The sequence below is a fragment of the Struthio camelus genome, chromosome 6, assembly GCF_040807025.1.
Source record: "Struthio camelus isolate bStrCam1 chromosome 6, bStrCam1.hap1, whole genome shotgun sequence".
Classification (NCBI taxonomy): Eukaryota; Metazoa; Chordata; class Aves; order Struthioniformes; family Struthionidae; genus Struthio; species Struthio camelus.
The window spans coordinates 27,740,929-27,761,610 of NC_090947.1; the positions used below are offsets into that span (position 1 = coordinate 27,740,929).

General features: G+C 66.7%; 1 protein-coding gene across 1 annotated transcript; it reads left to right on the forward strand.

The window, feature by feature from the left end:
- Window positions 1-672: 672 nt before the first annotated feature.
- On the forward strand, window positions 673-20,571 carry OBSL1 (obscurin like cytoskeletal adaptor 1). The gene is made up of 28 exons (XM_068949563.1): window positions 673-1,720; window positions 3,173-3,442; window positions 3,638-3,898; window positions 4,292-4,597; window positions 5,047-5,325; window positions 6,082-6,357; window positions 6,771-7,043; window positions 10,500-10,772; window positions 11,146-11,421; window positions 11,541-11,813; window positions 12,291-12,566; window positions 12,707-12,796; window positions 13,070-13,345; window positions 13,589-13,864; window positions 14,447-14,722; window positions 15,573-15,848; window positions 15,999-16,274; window positions 16,376-16,642; window positions 16,796-17,065; window positions 17,193-17,459; window positions 17,796-18,062; window positions 18,151-18,263; window positions 18,372-18,525; window positions 18,846-19,007; window positions 19,351-19,455; window positions 19,597-19,863; window positions 19,967-20,236; window positions 20,427-20,571. Exons 1-28 carry the CDS (start codon window positions 673-675, stop codon window positions 20,432-20,434), a joined length of 7,431 nt encoding a protein of 2,476 aa, XP_068805664.1. The 3' UTR covers window positions 20,435-20,571.
- The last annotated feature ends 111 nt before the right edge of the window (window positions 20,572-20,682 follow it).

Genomic DNA, 20,682 nt, shown 5'->3' on the forward strand with positions numbered 1-20,682 from the left:
AGCCCCTTATCAGCACCTGCGCCTGAGCCAGCCCAGATGCTGCAGGAATGTGGCTCTGCCACCACCCGATACCGCAGGAATGCCCCCGCGGGTGGGGACGGCCGGGGCTGGGGCCCTTCCTGCCTCGGCCCCAGCCCCTGCCCCATCTCCCGTCCCCGGCACCCCGCGTGGAGCTGCCTTCGCTCCCGTGCCCCATCCAGCCAGGGGCCCTGTGCTCCTGGAGCTGGGGGTCCTGTCTGTACGCATATACAGCCGGGGCTGTAGGCACCTTGGGGCACGAAGCACTGTCTTCTGCCACCTTTCCCACGGCTGTTGGGCAGAAAAATGGCTGGTTTGGGCTGAGGCTGGAGCATATTCAGGGAAGCGCCAAGTCAGGCAAACAGCATGTTCGTGGGGCGCTGGCATCCTGGCTCAGGCCCCCGCCGCCCCCGGGAGGGCTTGGGGCAGCCCGTGTCCCTGCAGCCCAGTGGGGCAGGGGGCTCGGAGCGAGGGGAGGAGATGCAGTGCTCCTGCTGTGCTCGCGGGGCGCAGGGGGTGCCTCCCGGAGGTGCCCCGCACCAGGGCCGTAGCTGGAGCCTCACCCCAGCCCCGGTCTGTCCGTGCATCGCTCCAGGTTGATGATCCCCGTTGCTGTCCCGCTGAGCTGCCCGCTGTGAGGCCGGGGAGGCCGGGATGGACGGGTTTGCAGGAGCACCCAGGTTCCTGGCCTACCCGCGCACTTTCACGGTGCAAAACGGCGCTGACGCCGTCCTGAAGTGCCAGATCGCGGGCGACCCCCGCCCCAGCATCCTCTGGGAGAAGGACAGGACCCCGATCGAACCGTCAGGCCGCTTCCATGTGGAGGCCAAGGGCAATGTCTACAGCCTGCTGGTCTCCCGAGTGACCCCGGAGGACAGCGGGCTCTACGTCTGCAAGGCCAAGAACAACGTTGGCGAGACCTATGCTGCTGCCACACTCAAAGTGGAGGCCGGGGAGCCCCAGGAGGAGGGAGACCATGAAAACAAGCCACCCGTCTTCCTGGTCCGGCCTTCGTCGATGCGGGTGTGCCGGGGGGAGGACGTGATGTTCACCTGCAGGGTGTCAGGGCAGCCCTGCCCGGTGCTGCACTGGGAGAAGGATGGGCACGAGCTCTCCGACCTCTTTGAGAGCAGTCATTTCTCGGTGGGGAAGGAGCCTGAAGACTGGCACTTCCTGAAGCTGTTCAGCGCTCGGCCCCCGGACGGGGGGGTCTACGTGTGCCGGGCGCGGAGCGGCTCCCGGGAAGCCCTGGCTGCGGCCGTGCTCCTGGTCGAGCCCCTGGCGCCGGGGCTGCCAGACGAGCGATCCCGCGGGTCCCCCGGGAACGGCCTGGAGCAGCCGGGAGAGCGGCAGCAGCACCGCCGCCGGCACGCCGCCGTCCAGAGCACCGTGCCCGAGGGCTGGGCGCTGCCCAACGGTGAGGTGCCTGCCGGCGTGCCGGGCGCCAAGGCGTTCGCCGTGAGCGCGGGGAAGCACGCCAAGTTTCGCTGCTACGTGACCGGCAAGCCCAAGCCGGAGATCGTCTGGAAGAAGGACGGGAAGCCCGTCACCCCGGGGCGCAGGCACCTCGTCTACGAGGACAGGGAGGGCTACTTCATCCTCAAGGTGCTGTACTGCAAGCCCCAGGACCAGGGGCTGTACATCTGCACCGCCTCCAACACGGCCGGCCAGACCCTCAGCGCTGTGCAGCTCCAGGTGAAGGGTAGGTACCGGCCCACGGGCCGCCGGGGCTGCGGGGGGCTGCGGGTGTGCTTTTGGGGCTGTTTGCCTAGCAGGGGCGCATCTGCGCGTGCACGTGCATGTCAGGGCACGCGGGCTGAGCAAGCGCTGCTGGGCTCCCCTCCCAGGGGCTCGGGCAGGCCTGGGGGCGCGCGGGGGCCGGGGCGCCTCTGGGGTCTGTCGAGACGGGGCCAGCGGCAGGCGTGGGCTGCTGGGCTGCCCCAGGGGCTGGTAGCTCCCGTGTTTGTCCCCCCGCCATGCCCCTCTCCTTGTAAGCAGAGGGGTGATGTTTCTAGGGGGCTGCGCGTGTCAGGCCGCGAGCAGGGAGGGGGCGCGACATGCTGGTGACAAATTCCCCTGCAAGCGCAGAGCAGCTTTGGCTGGGAGCCTTGCAGGGCACGGCACCAAGCGTCTGCGCTGGCGACAGCCCCGTCCCTCTGGCAAAGCCTGCACGGAGCCCCGCTGCCAGCTGGGGATGCCAGGACGGCCCCTCGCCGAGGGCGATGCAGCACCTGGCGCTGCCCCGCTGCCAGCCCGCCGGCGGCCGTGCACCCACCCCACGCGCAGCGCCGCCTGCCCGGACGCCTGCTGCGGCGTGCTGCCCTGCACGCTTCTGCATCCCCGGGAGCTCGCCGCTGAGGTGCTGGCGGCATCGCCTGGCTTTGCTGACCTGCGCCGTGTTTCCCCTCGCTCTGGGAAATCGCTCCCCGGGGCAGCGGCCGTCACAGGCAGCGGGGGCTTTTGCAGCGCCATTTGGCATTGCAGCACCATGAAGGGCCCCTCCTGGGAGGGGGTCTGGCTCCAACCCTGCTGCACGCCTCCCGCCCAGCTGCCGCGGCCCAAAATAGCGGCCAGGGGCAGCGCGCTGCCCTCTCCCACCCCGTGGGGCTGTGCGGACCAGCGCCGGGGGTGTTCGCCGGGGACACGTGTGGGGAGCAGGGCAGGGTGCTGCCCACACCTGCCCGGCTTGTGCCGAGGGCAGGGAAAATCCAGCCTGAGCCCTCGCCCGACCGGAGGACACGGACGGAGGCCGGGGGAGGATGCCCCAGCGTCCTGGAGGGACGGGCTGGCGGTGGCGGTGTCTGCTGTGGTGTCCAGGAACAGCCGGGGAAGCCGGGGACGATGCTGTCCCCGGGGCTGAGCTGAGCTGGCAGCCGGGCAGGCGCAGGCGTCCCAGCTGGGACGTTTGTCAAGGCGGAGAGCGGGGGCTTGGCCACTGCTGGCAAGCAGCGCTGTGGACTGGCCCCCAGTGACCAGGAGAGGCTGCGGGGCAGGGGGGCCCAGGGTTTGGTGTTATTTTCAAGCTGGCAGAGCCTTGCGCAAAGGGCCAAAGGACGGCGAGAGCTGGCATAGGGCACGGGGAGGGGGCCGAGTGGTGGCGGTGGGGGTGCTGGCCCCGTGCGCTCCTCAGCACCCGTCTCTCTCTTGGCTCCAGAGCACCGCGTGCGCTTCCAGGTGCAGCTGGCGGACGTGGAGGTGCAGGAGCGGGAGGACGCCGTGCTGGAGTGCCATGTGCCGCTGGAGACCATTCCCACCGCCTGGTACCTGGAGGACAAGGAGCTCCAGCCCAGCCCCAAGTACGTCATGGAGGAGCACGGCGTGCTGCGGCGCTTGACCATCCGCGACGCCCGCACCGACGACGACGGCATCTACCTCTGCCAGATGAAGGACAAGGGGCGCAGCGTTGCTGAGGTCTCCGTCCGAGGTGGGGGGCAGGCCCAGCTCCCCTAGCTCTACCTTCCCCCCTCCAGGCCAGGCAGCTCCCTGCTGCCCCCTGCATCTGCCCTCCCACTGTTTTGCCCGCACACCTCCACGTGCCTGCTGTTACCCCTCCTAGACTTCTTCTACCCCTCTCCTGCCCCTTGCTCCCTCCCCACCCCTCACCTGGCCCTTTTCTCAGGGGTGATCGTGAAGAGGTTGCCGCGGAAGCTGGACGTCATGGAGGGGGAGAACGCGGCTTTCTGTGTGGAGACGCGGGAGGCGGTGGAGGGGATCTGCTGGAGCCGGAACGGGCAGGAGCTGCAGGAGTCGTCCCACACCGTGCTGAAGAGCTTCGGCAGGACTCACCTCCTGGTGCTGGTGCACGTCACCCGGGAGGAGGCGGGCGTCATCTCCTTTGCGGTTGGGGAGTCTCAGACATCCTCCCAGCTCCGGGTCAAGTGTAAGCTCCTAAGGGACCCCATGTCCTCCCTCCTCCCCATTCACGGGTTGCTGACATGGAGGAGAGCCAGTATGGGCACCCACTGCACTGGGGATGTGACAGCTGTAATTGCTCTTTGGGGAATGAGGCTTTTAGCAGGGCCCTGGCCCCAGGGCCCCAGTCTTGCTGGTGCTCCACAACTTCCCATAGCAGGCAGCTTGGCACTATGCTGCACGAGTGCAAGGCCCCTGTTGAGCTGATGCTCTCCAAGCATGAGCAGCCTCTGCCATCAGAGAGAGGATCCTCGGTGGAAGAGGTTGCGCAGCCCCGTACTCACCCCTTTCCCTGCCTCGCTCCCCTGCTCGGAGCCTGGCTTGCAGTCTCCGAGGAGGAAATGCTGTCTGTGGGTTGCAGGTGTGAAGCGCGACCCTCCGAGCACCCCGGTGGCGGCCAGGATGAGCACGGAGCACAGTAACGCGGCACTGCTGACGTGGTGCCCTGCGCCCGACGTGCACCATCGCCCCCCCAGCAGCTACGTGCTGGAGCGGCAGGAGGTCAGCACCAGTGAGTGGGTGCATTGCCTCACCACCGACCTGGCCAGCCTGGTGGAGGTGCTGGGCGACAGCGTGCCCTGCGAGGCAGACTACCGTTTCCGTGTCTGTGCTGTCAACAAGTACGGCAGGAGCAGGCCCGTGGAGTTCCCCGGCTCCGTGCATCTTGGTGAGGGCTACAACTCCATCTGGGCCATGGGTCTTCCTTCGTCCCCCTCTGGGCCTCCCAGGCCGGGCTGAGACCTGGCTTTCCTTAGGAATCTGTTGGGATGGGCTGGACCAGCCCTTGACCTGCCTTCAGGACCAGCCTGTTGGCGCCAACTTTCCCAGCTGGTGGTCCTTGACCTTGTGAGCCAGCCTGCACAGAGCACTGCACTTAAATAACACACCCCAGACTGCTTCCAAGCTCTTCTTCCCGGGAGAGAATGGGATGGCCACTATGGCCTGGTCCTGGAGCTGCAGGGCAATTTTCCGCTGACACAGTCCAAGGGGATGGGTCCCAGATGCTCCTGGAGGCTGGATAGGGGCAGCAGGCAGCCAGGGTCAGCATGCTTCTGGGGTCTGCTGGCCCCTGGCACGTGCCATTGCTGTCTGGGGCTGAGTCCTGCCCTGCTCCAGTCCCGGCAGCTCGCCTGGAGAGAGGCCTGCAGGACGCGCGGGTGCGGGACGGTGAGGATGCGCACTTCTCCCTGGAGCTCTCTGCCTCGGTGCGGGGTGCCTGGTTCCTGAACGGCGTGAGGCTGGGCGATGAGGAGGCGGTAGGCGGCCGGTACTGCGTGCAGCACTGCAAAATGGAGCACTCCCTGCTGATCCGGGGAGTGCGGCTGGAGGAGAGCGGGGCCCAGGTCACCTTTGTGTCCAGCGGCATTCGGGACTCAGCCACGCTCCAGGTGCAAGGTGAGCAGGGCTGGGGTCTGGCAGGGAAGAGAGCAGCACGGGATGGAGGATGGCACATCGGTTGCAGTCACCCCTCCTGAGCTGTGGGTTGCCTGGGCTTTTTCCCATGTCCAGCACCCCCTCCTTAGAGTCACCTCAGGAGCAGGAGGTGGGCGAGTGGCCTCTGACGTGCTGTTGCCTCCCAGCCCCAGGTCAGGGAGTGCTGGCTTCCTGCAAGAAAGACTGGCTTTGCTCCTTTGAGCTGGACCTGCGGAGCACAAAGCACCTCTAAGCACTGTGGGCCGTAGAGGAGTTGTGCAGAACTTGGGCACCTGATTCCCTCCAGGGCTTGGAGTAAGGCTGTTCCTTATCTGCCCAGCCTGGCTGGGAGCCCTCTGCCCTCACGCCAAGGCACGGCTCCATTGCATTGTGCTGTCCTGGTACCACAGCAGTGGCCCAGGAGCTCTTGTGCCTGTCGGCTCTGAGTCTCGACCAGGGATGTAACATGCACCCCTGGCCCGGGGTAGGGATGGGTTAACTACAGGTGATGCTGGGCAGAGCAGATACGGGGTGGTGAGCAGCACCGGGACAGCCTCTGGGCACCAGCACCCTGGGAGTGTCCAGCAGCACCCACTGCCAACGGGTTAGGGTGGCGATATTTCACACTGTCCTCATGCTCGTGCTGAGGTCCAACCAGCTGGGACTTGAGGGGCTCTCCCAGCTTGCCTGGCCAAGCGAGGGCCCGGACCCATTTCTTACCCCTCCACGATTACTCAGCCCAGCAGGTCCACATCGCCCCGGTGCCCGAGGCCCAGCGCCTCCGGAAGCAGCCGGCAGGGCTGCCCGTCCTCCTGGAGTGCGAGGTGTCCCCTCCGGGCGCCCCCGTCTGCTGGGTCAAGGACGGGGAGGCCGTGCCCTTGGACGACGTTATTGCCGTGCAGGCGGAGGGCCATGTGCGGAGGCTGCTCATCCGCTCTGCTGGTCCCTCGGACAGCGGCATATACACGTGTGATGCCGGGGATGATGCTGTGAGCTTCGTGGTGACTGTGACTGGTGAGCTGGGGACTGTGTGTGGGAGCTTGGGCCCCATCTTCTGTAGCCGCATGAGCAGGAGCTGGCGGTCGGTAAAGCCCCCCAGCCCCTGCTTCCCAAACCTCGCAGCAGGCCCAGGGCAGGCATGTGCCCAGGAGACTCCTCTTCCCTTCCCGCTACCATCATGCCTTCTCTGCCTCTTTTCTTACCTTTTTTCCTCCAGTATCCATGTGCGGAGATGTTTGCCCCCTGCCTCCACGCACCTCCCTGCTCCCTGAAACCAAATCCTTCAGCGCACAACGCTGCGGTCAGAAATGACAGCAGTGCCCCTGCCCCTCTTCTTAACTCATGCTGGTCCCAGCGGCAGGGGCTGAACGCTGCCGTCGCTCTGCACAGTGAGATCCCTGTGCTGAGCCCTGCGTGTCCCCTGCCAGAGCCGCCGGTGCGGATCGTCAGCTCCAACGAGGACGCCCCCCACGCCTACGCGGCCCGGGAGCGCGTGGTGCTGTGGTGCGAGCTGTCCCGCGCGGACGCCCCGGTGCACTGGTACAAGGACGGGCTGGAGGTGGAGGTGGGCGAGAGCCTGGTGCTGGAGCGCGAGGGGCCGCGGTGCCGGCTGGTGCTGCCCTGCACCCGGCCGCAGGACGCGGGGGAGTTCGTCTGCGACGCCGGCGGCGACTCCGTCTTCTACAACGTCACGGTGGCAGGTCAGTGGGTTGCAGGTCAGCGGGCTGCAGGTCAGTGATGTACTCGTGGGGTGATGTCTCCATGGGCTCCCTGTGGTGCTCAGCGCAGGGTGCCTCCTCATGGGCTGCAGTCTGCGAGAGCAGGGTAAGACCCTGCTTGTTCAACAGGAGACTTTATGAGCTGCTCGCTGGACATGCAAGGATACACAGTGGCTGTGGGAAGTGCTGAGCTTGGGGAGCATGTCTGTCTGCTATTGCTGCTGTGGTGTCCAGTTGTCCTCTCCTTCCTGCCACCTTGCAGCCCCTGGGGCCATCTCCCATCTGCTGCATCTCTGCCCATCCCTGGCCTCTCTCCCCCCGTCTCCATGGTCTCCTGTTCATTCCTTGTCTTTCCGTGTTATTGTGACTTGTATCCTTTGCCCCTCTGGTTCTCTGGGTGCTCCTCCAGACAACACGTTATTTACACTCATTACCTGGTAACTCGCACCCTGCCTCTGCCATGACCCAGTTCGAGGCCGCTCTGCCTTCTGCCTCTTACCTCTCGCTGGAGATTATCTATGGGCAGCAGGATCTCTGTTTAGGGGCTGGGTTGAAGTTTCAGCAGCTCTGCAGGGTGGGAGGGACAGGGACACGATGGCTGGCTCCTCTTGGAGCGTGCTGGGAGGGACCCTGCGTGTCATGGAGCAGCAGCTGCCCTCCTGATGTCCCACGTGGCGGATGGGGCAGGCCCGCCGAGCCTTGCATGGGCAGTGCCAAAAGGGAAAGGGGTTAGTGTCTCCTTCTTCACATCACATACGTCCTTACTGGCTCCTCATCAGTGATTCTGCTGGGTTGAGGTCTTTGCAGCAGCAGGAGTTTGCTGGGTAAGACCTCCAAGCTTACCTACGAAGTGGGCAGCTCACTTCTCGGGCATCGATCTGTAATGCTTGGGCACTGATGTTGGGTCCTGAGCACCCCCACACCGGGTAACATTTGCTGGACCTCTCCCATGGCCAGTAAACAAGACCTTCTCTGCATTCCTAAAAATAGCAGGTGTTAGTATCCAGCACTGGGTGGCCAGCACCTGGTGTGGGGTGACTCACTGTTGGACATCACTGTGATGGACAGCATTAATTGCTGACCTAAAAATTAGTGGTTGCCTGGATACCAATGATTCGGTTGTGTTTACTTTGTGCAAACCGAGGACAGTATCACACAGTGACTTTCCCCCGTCGTAACGCAGTCGTTAGCATTGCTGGGTAGCAGCGCAAATGGAAAAAGATAATGAAAACTGAAAATGACCAAAAAACTTGCGGTCACTGGCTCCAAAACCCGCAGTTCCACAAGCACAGGGAAGCTACCCATGGCAGAAATACAGCTTGGTTAAAAGGTGATGTGACCGCAGTGATAAAAACCTCTCCGCAATGCTCACATGTGGATAAGTGCAGAAGTGTGATTAATCGCAGGGGATGTAAGCGTGGAAATGCGATGAGTGACACAAGATGCTAGAAGAATCAGTGAAATAGTAATTGCCAAGAGGATTAAGAAAGAAGGGCTTTTAGCATGATAGAGTCAAAATCACCAGCAGGAAGGATGGACTGTAAACACCCTCCCTACCCGCCCGGGGGTGATCAGCTGTGGCTGTAATGCTGTGGATAGAGAGAGGAGGCATCATCCATCCTGCAGCAGTGCACAGGCGTGGAAAGTTCAGCATCTGTAACATAAGAGGGGGGAAACACCATCTGCTGAAGTTCAATATTTCAGCTCAGCAGCTTTGCATAACTTAGGCTGAAGAGTCTTAAAGAGCCTGACTGTTAGTTCAGGGCTCGGTCACTGAGGAAGGGCTAACAGTGTAATCAGCACCAGGCAGCGTGTGAGCGGCGAGTGACAGAAGGCTTAAATGGGGACTTCTCTGACACAATTTCAGGTTTGGCAGATAAAAGCAGTGCTGTTGATATGGCATGCTTGGATTTCTCCAAGGCATCCGAGTTATCCCCGTCACAGGCTGGTGCAATGCACAAGTCCAGCTGCCTAAAGCCTGGCCATCCCCAAATACCTTTGGGTTTTCTGGCAGCTGCTGAGTGTTTTGGCTCCATTGGAGCCATCGGTGGGGCTGGAGCCAGAGCAGCGTGGCTCACCACGGCCTGGCGTGCTGCACCCTCTCAGCTTTTGCCCGAGGCTTCCCCTCTGCAGGGCTCTCCTGGCATGCTGCGGGACGTGGATTTGCCCCAAAGCTGCACTGTCCCTGCCATTGCATCAGAGACTTCTGGAGCTCCCAGCCTGTCTTGCTCAGGCGGGCCAAGCCATGGGCTTTCCTCTGCACTTCCCAGGGATTTAAAAGCAGTCGGTTGTCTGAAGTCGGCTTATGGGGCAAGGGGAAATAGGGGTCAGAGACGTAATGCTGAGAGCCTGTAGCAAGGGCCTCTCCTGATCCGGTGGATGTGCCAGGTGCTCAGTTCGTGCTCTGCTCTCACGGGCTCAGCTGCTGCCTCAGCTCTGGTCTTGGCTGTGCCCCATGCCCGCATGGACCCACGAGCCGGGCTGAGCACCCAGCGCACAGTCCAGGGCCCCTACAGCATGTTGAATCTCACAGCCCTGATGATGAAGAAGCCACTGGTCGACTGGTGCATGGTCAGGCACATAGTGTTGGCTACTGCAAACAGGAGCCACATCCTGACCCCCTGAGGCCTTCTCCCAAGGGAGAGGAGGGCTGGTTACCTAATGCTTATATGGGAACCCCTCCTGGACTTTATGAATCTAATGCATGTTAACAGAGAGTTGTGAGCACTGGCAAATATTTTGTGGGCAGGCTGAGGTTACATGTGTTAATTGTGGTGTTTAACTTGCGCTAAAGTCTAGTACGGTGTCCTGGGTCAGAGTGAGCAGGAGAGATGGGGAAGCGGTCTGCAAGCGAGCTGTGTGCCTGCATTGCAGAGTAAGCAAAAGCAAAGCTCTGAATTGAGACAAAAGCGCAGGGTGGCACCCAACAGCCATCCAAGACGGCTCCTGGGGAGACAGTCGGAGCAGTGGGAGCTTCCCCCAGTAAGGAAGCCACAAGGGCCATGTGCAGGCTCCCGGACATGCCAGCACTGTGCACACCTGCAAACGGTCCTGCAGCTTTTTGCTTTCCTACCCATTTCATTGCCCTCTGCCTCCCTCGGGGGACTTTTCCCAGAGGCGCAGCGGTGCCAGGCACCCGTGCGGGGAGCAAGGACTTGCTGAGGTCTGACACAACAGACTGATATACGGCGAGACTCAAAACAAGATGCTTCCCCATGCTGGCTCCCAGATGGGATGTGAGGCATGCGAGCTCCCTGGCACAGCTGGCCCAGGGCAGCCCACCAGCTGGTGTTTTGCAAGACGTAGATTAGGTGGTGTTTTTTAGGCTTAAAAATAAATGAATCTGTGAAGTCACTGCTCCACGCTGGGGTCTGACCACTAACAGTCACCAGCCGTGGATTTTGCATCGTGGCTCAGCCCACCATCTCTCCCTGCCAGAGCCGCCGGTGCGGATCGTCAGCTCCAACGAGGACGCCCCCCACACCTACGCGGCCCGGGAGCGCGCGGTGCTGTGGTGCGAGCTGTCCCGCGCGGACGCCCCGGTGCACTGGTACAAGGACGGGCTGGAGGTGGAGGTGGGCGAGAGCCTGGTGCTGGAGCGCGAGGGGCCGCGGTGCCGGCTGGTGCTGCCCTGCGCCCGGCCGCAGGACGCGGGGGAGTTCGTCTGCGACGCCGGCGGCGACTCCGTCTTCTACAACGTCACGGTGGCAGGTCGGTGCGGTCCCTCTCCCTCTTCGCCTCTGCCCTGGCCTTCCCCCTCGTCTCCCCTGCCCTCAGCTCCTCCAGAGCCTCCCTGCCTCCCCGCTGTCCCTCTCCTCGCCTGCTCCCCGGGCCGCATCCCGAGGCACTGGCAGCACGCTCTGCCCTGCTGCCCCCTCCCAGCCCCGCGCCCCGCTGCACCCTGCTGCGTGCCGCCTGCCCGGGGGCTACGCTGCCTCCGTCCCCGGGCGCCGCGCTCCCCCGTTTGTCACCTGCAAGGGTGAGCGCTGCGGGGCTGAGACGGTGCCGGCCCCGTGCCCATGGATGGGGCGCAGCAGGGCAGGCAGGACGACGGCCAAGTGACAAGGGATCTCGCTCCTCTCAGCCCCGCAGGTCCACATCGCCCCGGTGCCCGAAGCCCAGCGCCGCCGGACGCTGCTGGCGGGGCAGCCCCTGCTCCTGGAGTGCGAGGTGTCCCCGCCGGGCGCCCCCGTCCGCTGGCTCAAGGACGGGGAGGCGGTGGTCCCGGCCGAGGCCCTGGCCATCCAGTCGGAGGGATGCGCGTGGAGGCTGCTCATCCGCTCAGCGGGGCCGTCGGACGCGGGGACGTACACCTGCGAGGCAGGAGACGCCGCTGTGAGCTTCGCGGTCACTGTGAGCGGTGAGCTGTGCCCCAGGCTTCACGTCCGTCCTCCTGCAGGGGCCGTGCTGAGAGACGGCTTTGGGGTCACCCACACCCCCGGCCGGCGTCACAGCAGAGCCCTGCGTGTCCCCTGCCAGAGCCGCCGGTGCGGATCGTCAGCTCCAACGAGGACGCCCCCCACGCCTACGCGGCTCGGGAGCGCGCGGTGCTGTGGTGCGAGCTGTCCCGCGCGGACGCCCCGGTGCACTGGTACAAGGACGGGCTGGAGGTGGAGGTGGGCGAGAGCCTGGTGCTGGAGCGCGAGGGGCCGCGGTGCCGGCTGGTGCTGCCCTGCGCCCGGCCGCAGGACGCGGGGGAGTTCGTCTGCGACGCCGGCGACGCTTCTGCCTCCTACAACGTCACGGTGGCAGGTGGGTGACATGGCCGGGATGTCCTGCCAGGAAGGTCCGCGCTGCCCCTGCTCTGCTCCATGTGGTCCCCAGCGCTGCCTCCCTGCCCTTAGCGTCGCAGGGGAGAGCTTGCAGCTGTGTTGCTGCAAGCCCCCCGGTGTTCGGGGGCGGTTGTGCGAGTGCATCCACCTCCTGCCCTGCTGGGCTCCAGCGCTGCCCTCGAGCAACTCTCTGCCCTTCCTGGGTGAGTATGTGCACCATCAGCTGGGTCCCTGCTCCAGGAACTGTCACCGCTACCCTGCCCAGTGGGACGGGGGTTTCTGGCGGTGCGCCTGGGGCACCCCGCTGCGGTCCCACTGCATGGCAGGTGTTTGCAGCAGCCTGCAGCCTCCCTGGCCTCGTAACCATGTAGGGCAGGTGACAGGAATGCTGGGGACAGCAGAGCCTGAAGGACGTGCGGAGAGCAGGTCTCACTCCCTTCCTCTGTGTCCCTGGCAGAGCCACGCGTGAGGATCCTGCACCCACTGAAGCGCTCGCTGGTGCTGCCAGTGCTGGCCCTGGAGCCTGTGGAGCTGAGGTGCGAGCTGTCTGTGCCGGACGCTCCCGTGCGCTGGTTCAAAGACGGGCTGGAGGTGGATGAGAGCGACAACCTTCTGCTGCGGGCAGAGGGGGCCTGGCGCCGCCTCATCATCCCAAAGGCCAGCGCAGAGGATGCGGGCGAGTACATCTGCGAGAGCAGGGATGAGGCCGTCTCCTTCGATGTCCGCGTGTCAGGTAAGCTGGGAGCCAGGCCCCACTGATGGGGGTCCCAGCCACAGGGCTTTCCCAGCCTGGGCGAAAGGACTTGCTCAGGCTGCTCCCCGGCTGGCTGTGGAGCTGCTGCTCGCTCTTCGCCACGTCCCTTCTTGCAACAGGAAAACGTAGAGACTTAAGCGCTGTGCCTGCATCCCCGTCCAAACAGCAGGTACCTGCCTGCAGTGTGCAACGAAGGACCCCGCACTCAGGTGGGATGTGGCCCCTGCTGGCTCCCACAGCCTGTGCGCTGTGCATGTCCCATACAGGACTCTCCACAGCCTCTGTGTCCCCTCTGTCCCCCAATGGTGACACATCCCACGGACACCTCGACAGAAGCCCATGCCCTGCTGCCCGAGTGGTCTCCTGGGTGCACGGGCTGTGTGCCGCCCAGTGTGGCACTCACCTGGGGTTGGCAGGAGAGGCATCTCCTGGGCTGCATGGTCCCTGCACTGCCTTGCACCAGGGCCATGCTCTCCTTGCAGAGCTGCCAGTGAAGATCCTACAGCCACGGAGACCTCCCCCCGTCGTGAAGGCCTCCCCGGGGGAGACGGTGACACTGGCCTGCGAGCTGTCCCGTGCAGATGCACCCGTGTGCTGGGCCAAGGAGGGCATCAGGCTGGAGGCGGGGGGCAGTGTGGTGCTGGAGGAGGAGGGTGCTCACCGGCGCCTGCTCATCCCTGCCGCCCGAGCGGAGCACTCGGGAAAATACGTCTGCAACACTGCTGATGACACGGTGACCTTCACTGTCCAAGTGTCAGGTGAGCAAGTGGCTGGGGAAGAGCCTGGGAGTAGGTGCTTGGGGTGTAGACCTGGAGATCTTGGAGAAGAGGGTGCTGGGCTGGGGGCTGCAGGGTCCCATCAGCTTCCCTGCCATGGACAGTGCTGGGGGGCAGCCCTGAGGACTGCTCTCCATGGGATGGCTCTTCCTCAGAGCCAAACCCTGCACAAGGGACTCCTAAGCCCACCGTTAATGGAGCTCTGCTGGTGTCTGGTGCTGCCAGACCCGCTGGTCAGGATCCTGGAGAGGGACGCTCTGCCGACCCGCCGGCACTGCCAGGCCATGGAGGACCTGGTGCTGGAGGTGCACCTCTCGCACGCCCATGGGGAGGTGAAGTGGTACAAGGACGGGGAGAAGCTGCAGGACACGGGGCGCGTGCGGCTGGAGGAAGACGGGGCACGCCGCTCGCTCATCGTCCTGGGTGCGACACGCAGGGATGCGGGGGAGTACCTCTGTGACACCCGCGATGACAGCATCATCTTCTGCGTCACCGTGGAAGGTGAGCGGCACTCTCCTCGCTGCCCGCGTGGAGCCAAAGAGCAGGGCGAGTGCTGAGGGAGGTCCCAGGGCTGGGATGTGTTTCAGTACATGCAGAATGGATGCAGGGGTGAGACAAGGAGCCCTGCAGCCCTCTCTGAGCTGACTGCACCCACTTGGGAGCTCTGTGGAAACCTGTGCACTGCTTCTCTGCAGCTGGAAAAGATCCAGAAAGGATCCAGCCATTGCAGTGGGACTCACGGGTGCATAGGGCACCTGGTGCAGGAGAGGGACTGGGATGGGTAGCAACAGGAAAAGATGCAATAATATTTCCTCTCCTGCAGGCTCTGCAATATTTTTCTGCAGCCAGAGCTGGCCCTGGCAGCTCAGGGCTGAAGCCAAGAGTTGTTTTGCTCTGTGGGGCAGGTTTTGTTCCTATTTTGCCCTGGAAACGAGGGCCGTCTTGTGGGGCACCCCCAGCCTGAGGACACCTCTCCCTGCACCCCTGGGCTGGGTAGCTTGCATCCGGCGCTGCCAGGTTGTACCCAGTGCAGTGTCATGGGCTGCTGCTCCTGCAGTGACAGCCCTTCTCTCCGGCCCCCAGAGCCACCGGTGACCATCGTAGGGAACACAGGCGCTGTGGAGCATCGCTGCCTCGTGGCCGGGCAGGACCTGGTGCTGGCCTGCGAGCTGTCCCGGCCCGATGCCACTGTGCGCTGGCTCCAGGATGGCCAGGAGGTGCAGCCCAGCGAGCGGGTCCGGATTGAAGCCCGGGGGGCACTCTGGAAGCTCACCATCCTTGGGATGCAGCCCAGTGACTCGGGGTGCTACGTCTGTGATGCTGCTAGTGACCGCATGGTGATGAGCGTGGAGGTGTCAGGTGAGAGGCAGGAGCTCGGCACCCCAGGGAGCAGGCAGTGCTGGGGCCGTGCCCGGTGCTGTCCTCCCCTCGCTCGGGCTGGGGCTTTGCACGGGGACCCCCAGCACGGTGGGGCTGTGCCAGAGCCCTGGGTCCCATGGCAGCTCCATCCAGCCTGCCACACGGGCACCGTGTCCTTTCTTGTGACTTATCCTGCGTTCGCTGTAGCGGAGCAGCTGCTGCGCCCCAGTGCAGGCACGGGGAGGGCTGCCGGCGGTGGGGGGGCGCGAGCCCAGGGCTGCCCTGAGACGCAGCCACATCCCGCAGGAGCCGCCGGCAAGGAAGGGGCCTGTCAGGGTCATGGCGAGACGCATACCTCCTGCCTCCCCCAGGCAGGGGCTGGCTAAATTTATCCTTGGCTGGCTCCCAGGCGCCTCTCCTCCTGCTTCGGCTGCCAAGGGCTGAGCTCAGCCCAGCCCTTTATCAGACGGGGATAAAGGGCGGTGCGGGACGGGAGCGCGCCTGGCGCGGGCAGGTGTCCCGGCTCCCCGGAGGGGCCCAAAGCGATGGTCCCCCACCCCGCAGCTGAGCTCCTTGTGCCGGGACGGATGGAGGAGGGACGGGCTCAGCCAGCATCCCTGCTGGAGCCCCTTCCCCTGCTGGGCCCAGCCAGCCGGCGCTCCTGCCCCCCGGCGACCCAGAGCCAGCCCCACAGCTGGTCCCACCACCAGCCATGCAACCTACAGCCAGCCCCGCAGCGGCTCGCAGACAGCCTTGCCGCCGCCGGCTCGCAGCGATCCCCGGCGCCAGCCCGGCTGCCCTGTCCCTGCGGGCACGCTGCTGAGCCCTGCCCGTGTCCCCCGCGCCCCAGCCCAGCCCGTGCGCGTTGTGAACAAGGAGGAGGCCCAGAGCCCCGTGGAGGCGCTGGAGGGGGACAGCGTGACGCTGGTGGCCCGGCTGTCCCCGGAGACGGCGGCGGCGCAGTGGCAGAAGGACGGGCGGGTGCTGCGCTCGGGCGGGCGGCTGCTGGTGTGCAGCGAGGGCGCCGCGCGCAGCCTCACCATCAAGCAGACGGAGCTGGGCGACAGCGGGGTCTTCCTCTGCGACGCCGGCGACGACGAAGTGCATTTCACGCTGCACGTGAAAGGTGAGCCCGACGGGGGCGTCCCATGCCGGGGCGGGGGGGGGGGAGGCGGGGGGCAGGACCGGCCCCGGCCCTGCAGGGATGCTTCGGGCCGCTTGCACGCCTGCCCGTGCACTCCGCGGTGCGGCTGACCCCGGCTCTGCCCTGCCGCAGAGGCGCCCGTGCTGTTCGTGAACAAGCAGGAGCAGCCGGAGAAGCTGCTGGTGCTGGAGGGCGGCAGCGCGGTGCTCTCCGCCATCGTGTCCAAAGAGCCGGCGTCGGTCAGCTGGCAGGGGCCGCGGCAGCCCGTGGCGGCCGGCGAGCGCTGCGAGCTGCGGCGCGAGGGCCGCGTGCACAGCCTCGTGCTGAGCAACGTGAGCAAGGAGGACGCGGGCGTCTACACCTGCCTGTCCCGCCACGACCGGATGCAGTTCGACGTGAGCGTCAAAGGTGAGCAGCGGCGGGGCCGGGCCGCCGGAGGCGGGTGGTGCCCGGGACGCCCCGGGCCCGTGGCGGCGCGTGCCGACGCGTGGCCCTTGGACGTGTGGCAGAGCTGCTGGTGAAGTTCCTGCGGGGCCTGGCGGACGTGCACGCGCACGAGGGCGAGACGGTGGTGCTGTGGTGCGAGCTGTGCAAGGCCAAGGGCGACGTGGTGTGGCTGAAGGACGGGCGCGAGCTGGCCCCCGGCGCCCGGCGGGAGATCAAGGTGGAGGGGCGAGAGCGCTCGCTGGTGCTCAGCAACGTGGGGCCCGAAGACGCCGGCGAATACTCCTGCGAGTCCAACGACGACCGGACACTGGCAATGCTGACGGTGCAGGGTGAGCCCCAGGCTTGGCGCCCTGCGGGGTGGAGAGGGGACGGGGCGGCGGCGGGGGGGGTGCCCAGCGCCCAGCGACGGCAGGGCTGGCGGAGATGCTCGGTGGCCCTGCAGGACAGGGCATCACCGCTGCTGGGTCACGGCCCTGCCGCAGTCCCCAGGGTGGTGGAGATCATCGCGGAGCTGCACAGCGTGACGGTGCTGGAGGGGGAGGACGCCACCTTCCAGTGCGTGGTGTCCCCTGAGGACGTGGCCCTGACGTGGCAGCTCAACGGCCAGGCTGTGGCCCCCTGCGAGCGGCTGGTGGTGACGAGGAAGGGGCTGTGTCACAGCCTCACCGTCCGGCAGTGCCAGCTGGCCGACGCGGCCACCGTGACGGCCAATGCCGAGGGGCTGGTGAGCGCGGCCCGGCTGAGCGTGCAAGGTGAGCGGGGAAGGAGCCGGCGGGGCCGGCGGGACGCAGCGCGTGGTGGCCCGTGCCAGCGGCCCGGAGCCGGGGGGGGGGCCCTCGGCGTGGGGCCAGCCGGTGATGCCGCCCGCGGGCCTCGCAGAGGCGCAGGTGCTGTTCGTGCGGCGGCTGCAGGACGTGGCCGCGGAGGAGCAGCAGGACGTGTGCCTGGAGGTGGAGGTGAGCCACGAGGCCGCCGAGGTGCAGTGGATGAAGCAGGGCGTCCTCCTCCAGCCGGGCGGCAAGTACCAGCTGCAGGAGTCGGGGCGCCGGCGCACCCTCACCATCCGCAGCCTCAGCCCCTCCGACCGCGGCACCTACCGCTGCGAGAGCCTGCACGACCGCACGCAGGCCAAGCTGTGCGTCGAGCGTGAGTACCGCGCGGCGCCGGCTGGGTGCTGGCCGCGCGGCCGCGCCGGGGCCCTCCGCCAGCGCTGGCGGGGGGACAGGGGCTGCGAGGCACCGGTCTGCAGAAAGGGTGGCGCAGGGCAGAGAGGGGAGCTGGGGCAGGGCTGGGCGTTTGGCTGGTGGCGGAGATCGAAGAGGGAGTTGTGCGTGGGGTCGGGGTGGGCAGCGCTGCCAGCAGGAGCCTGGCAAGGAGGGCTGAGACTGGGCGATCCCTCCAGCAGCAAAACTGGGCGCCCGGGGGCCTCTGCGGCAGGGGAGCCGGCACCCAGTGGTGGACACGGGTGCCCATCCCTTGCAGCGCGGAAGGTGTCGATCCGGACCCCGCTAGCAGACGTGGAGACCTTTGAGAAGGAGACAGCCACCTTCCACCTGGAGCTGTCTCACGCCGGCGTGCCCGGCGTCTGGACGCGGGACGGCATCCGGGTGAAGCCCAGCGGCACGTGCCGGATCAGCGCCACGGGCTGTGCGCACAGCCTCACGCTGCAGCGGCTCACGCTGGAGGACTCGGGCACCGTCACCTTCACCGCTGACACCCTGCGCTGCAGCGCCCGCCTGCTCGTGCGGGGTACGGTCCCCAGTGGAGGGGCCGTGGCCCCAGCAGCGCCCTGAGGTGCGCAGCCCTTGCCCCATGCTGAGACACCCTCTCCCCGCAGAGCCGCCTGTCACTATGGTGAAGGTCCCGCGGGACCTGGGGGTCCCGGAGACGGGGGCTGCCAGCTTCGAGTGTGAGCTGTCTCGCCCCACCGCGGAGGTGAAGTGGTACAAGGTGAGGGCTCGCCCCTGCCCCGTCCGGAGGACGTGGGGGGGGGGAACAGCAGTGCGGGTGCTGCCCCGCTCCCCCCGGCACCCCCCGACCGCGTGCTCTCCGGGGCAGGACGGGACGGAGCTGCGACCGGGGCCCCACTGCCGCATCTACTCGGCGGGCCGACGCCGGCTCCTGCAGCTCAGCCGCTGCGAGCTGGCCGACGCCGGCGTCTACACCTGCGACGCGGGCGACTGCCGGGCCTCCGCTACGCTGCATGTCCACGGTATGGCAGGGCGGACAGCGCTCGGGGTGCCGGGGGGGTGCAAAGGCACCCACGGCGGGTCCCGGCAGTGTCTGCCTGGTGCAGCTGTGTCCTTCCCGATGTAGCTGTCTCGGCCAGTGCCCCCCTTCCCCTTCGCTGCCTCCCCGGGACCCTTCTGGGACTCCTCTCCTGCCTGCTCCCAGGTTGCACAGCCTCTCGCTGACCCTCCTTTCCCTGTCACCCCGGGCTGGTCTTCGCATCGTCCCCATAGGCTGGGCCCCCGTCTGCACCCTTGGCCCCCCTCGGCGGGGCACCCAGCACCCTGCCCCTGTCTCCCGCAGAGCGCCAGGTTTGCATCGTGCAGGAGCTGCAGGACGCCTGCGTGCCGGAGAACGACAACGCCGTCTTCACGTGCGAGGCGTCGCACGGGGACGTGAAGGGCGAGTGGTTCCGGGACGGCGAGAAAATCAAGGTCACTAGCACAGTGAAAATACGGCAAGAAGGTGAGCGTGCCGCTGGCACCGTGTGGTCCGCGGTGGTCCGGGCTGCAGTGCTGCCCCCGCTCCCGGCAGGCTGTCCCGCGTCCCCCGCGGCTGCAGCTGCCCTTGGTCCCCACTTGCCCGGCTCGAGCATGAGCAAGGGGCAGAGGCTGCTGCTGCCCTGATCCGGCCCTGCTAACTCGTGCCATTTGGGTGCTGGGAAGGGGTGAGTTGAAGCAAAGCCAAGGCGGAGAGAGGAGTTTGTGTGGCAATGCCGGTGGGGCTGGGGGGGCACGGGGGGGTCCGCTGAGCCCCGTTTGCTGTGCGCCCCGTCTCCACCTCCCTCACCCAGCACCTCCCTCGGCAGGGACCAAGCATTTCCTGCTCATCTGCGGCGCGCGCCCTGAGGACGCGGGTCTCATACGCTTTGTGGCCAAGACGGCCGTCTCGGAGGCAAACCTGCGGGTGGAAGGTAAGCGGCTCGGGGCAGGCAGGGGCGCGCGGCTGGGCGCCGGGCACGGGGGCAGCAAGGGCGCCTGCTCGCCGGAGCCCTGGCGGGGCTGGCAGCTGGGCGGGCGGCGGAGCGGGGCGACGCTCACGGCCCCCCCGCCAGCACTGCCCATCCGGATCGTGAAGCCGCTGCGGGACAAGACGGTGCTGGCGCGGCACAAGGCCACGCTGGAGTGCACGGTGTCGCACGCCCGGGGCCGCGTGCGCTGGTTCCGCGGGGACACCGAGATCTTCGCCGGCGACAAGTACGAGATCTGCAACCTGGACTGCTACCGCACGCTCGTCATCCACCGCGTGGGCCCCGAGGACGAGGACTCGTACACCTGCGACGCCTTCGACGACCGCTCCACCGCCCGCCTCCTCGTGGAGGGTGAGCCGCGGGGAGCGGAGCCGGCGCGGGGGCCGCGGGCGGCAGCCGCCGGGACGGGGGTCGCGGGCCAGCCAGGCCCTGACGGCGCCGCCGTGCCTTGCAGCGGAGGGCATCCAGGTGCTGCGGGGGCTGCGGAGCGTGGAGGTGGTGGCCCCGGCCGAGGCTCGGTTCGAGTGCGAGGTGTCGGGGACGCTGGCCTGGGCGCCCCAGTGGAGCCTCAACGGGGAGGTGCTGCGGGCCGGCGCGCACGTGAGGATGGAGAGCCAGGGCAGGGTGCACCGGCTGACGCTGTGCCGGACGGCCGCCGGCATGAGCGGCGTGGTGAAGGTCAGCCTCGGCCAGGCCCGCTCCAAGGCCCAGCTCACCGTGCGAGGTGCGTGCCCAGCAGCTCGCCCGTGCCCGGCCCCGGGCTCCCGCCGCCGTGGGCAAGGGCCTGCTCCCTGGGGTGGGGGCAGCCAGGCGGGTATGGGGCTGTGGGGTCTGCCCCCCCCCCCCGCTGGCTTCCCCGCCGGCCGCCGGGCTGCGCCACCTCTCCTTGCTCCTGACACCCTTCCTCCCCGCAGGGAGCTAGGAGCCGCGGAGGCAGCGGCCAGAGGCAGGACATGGATGCTGCACAGGCAGATGGGGTAGCCCTCCCCCAGGACGCATGGGCCCACCCCGCTCCTGCTCCGGCCTCAGGGCTCTGCATTAAACATCCTGCTTTTCCTGACGTGGCTTCTTCCACCCTGGGGGGGGCCCGGCGGGAGCGCAGGGCTGGCACCCGGGGCGGTCGTGCCGCTGCGCCGTCCAGCCTGGGCAAACGGGTCCCCTGGGGGAACG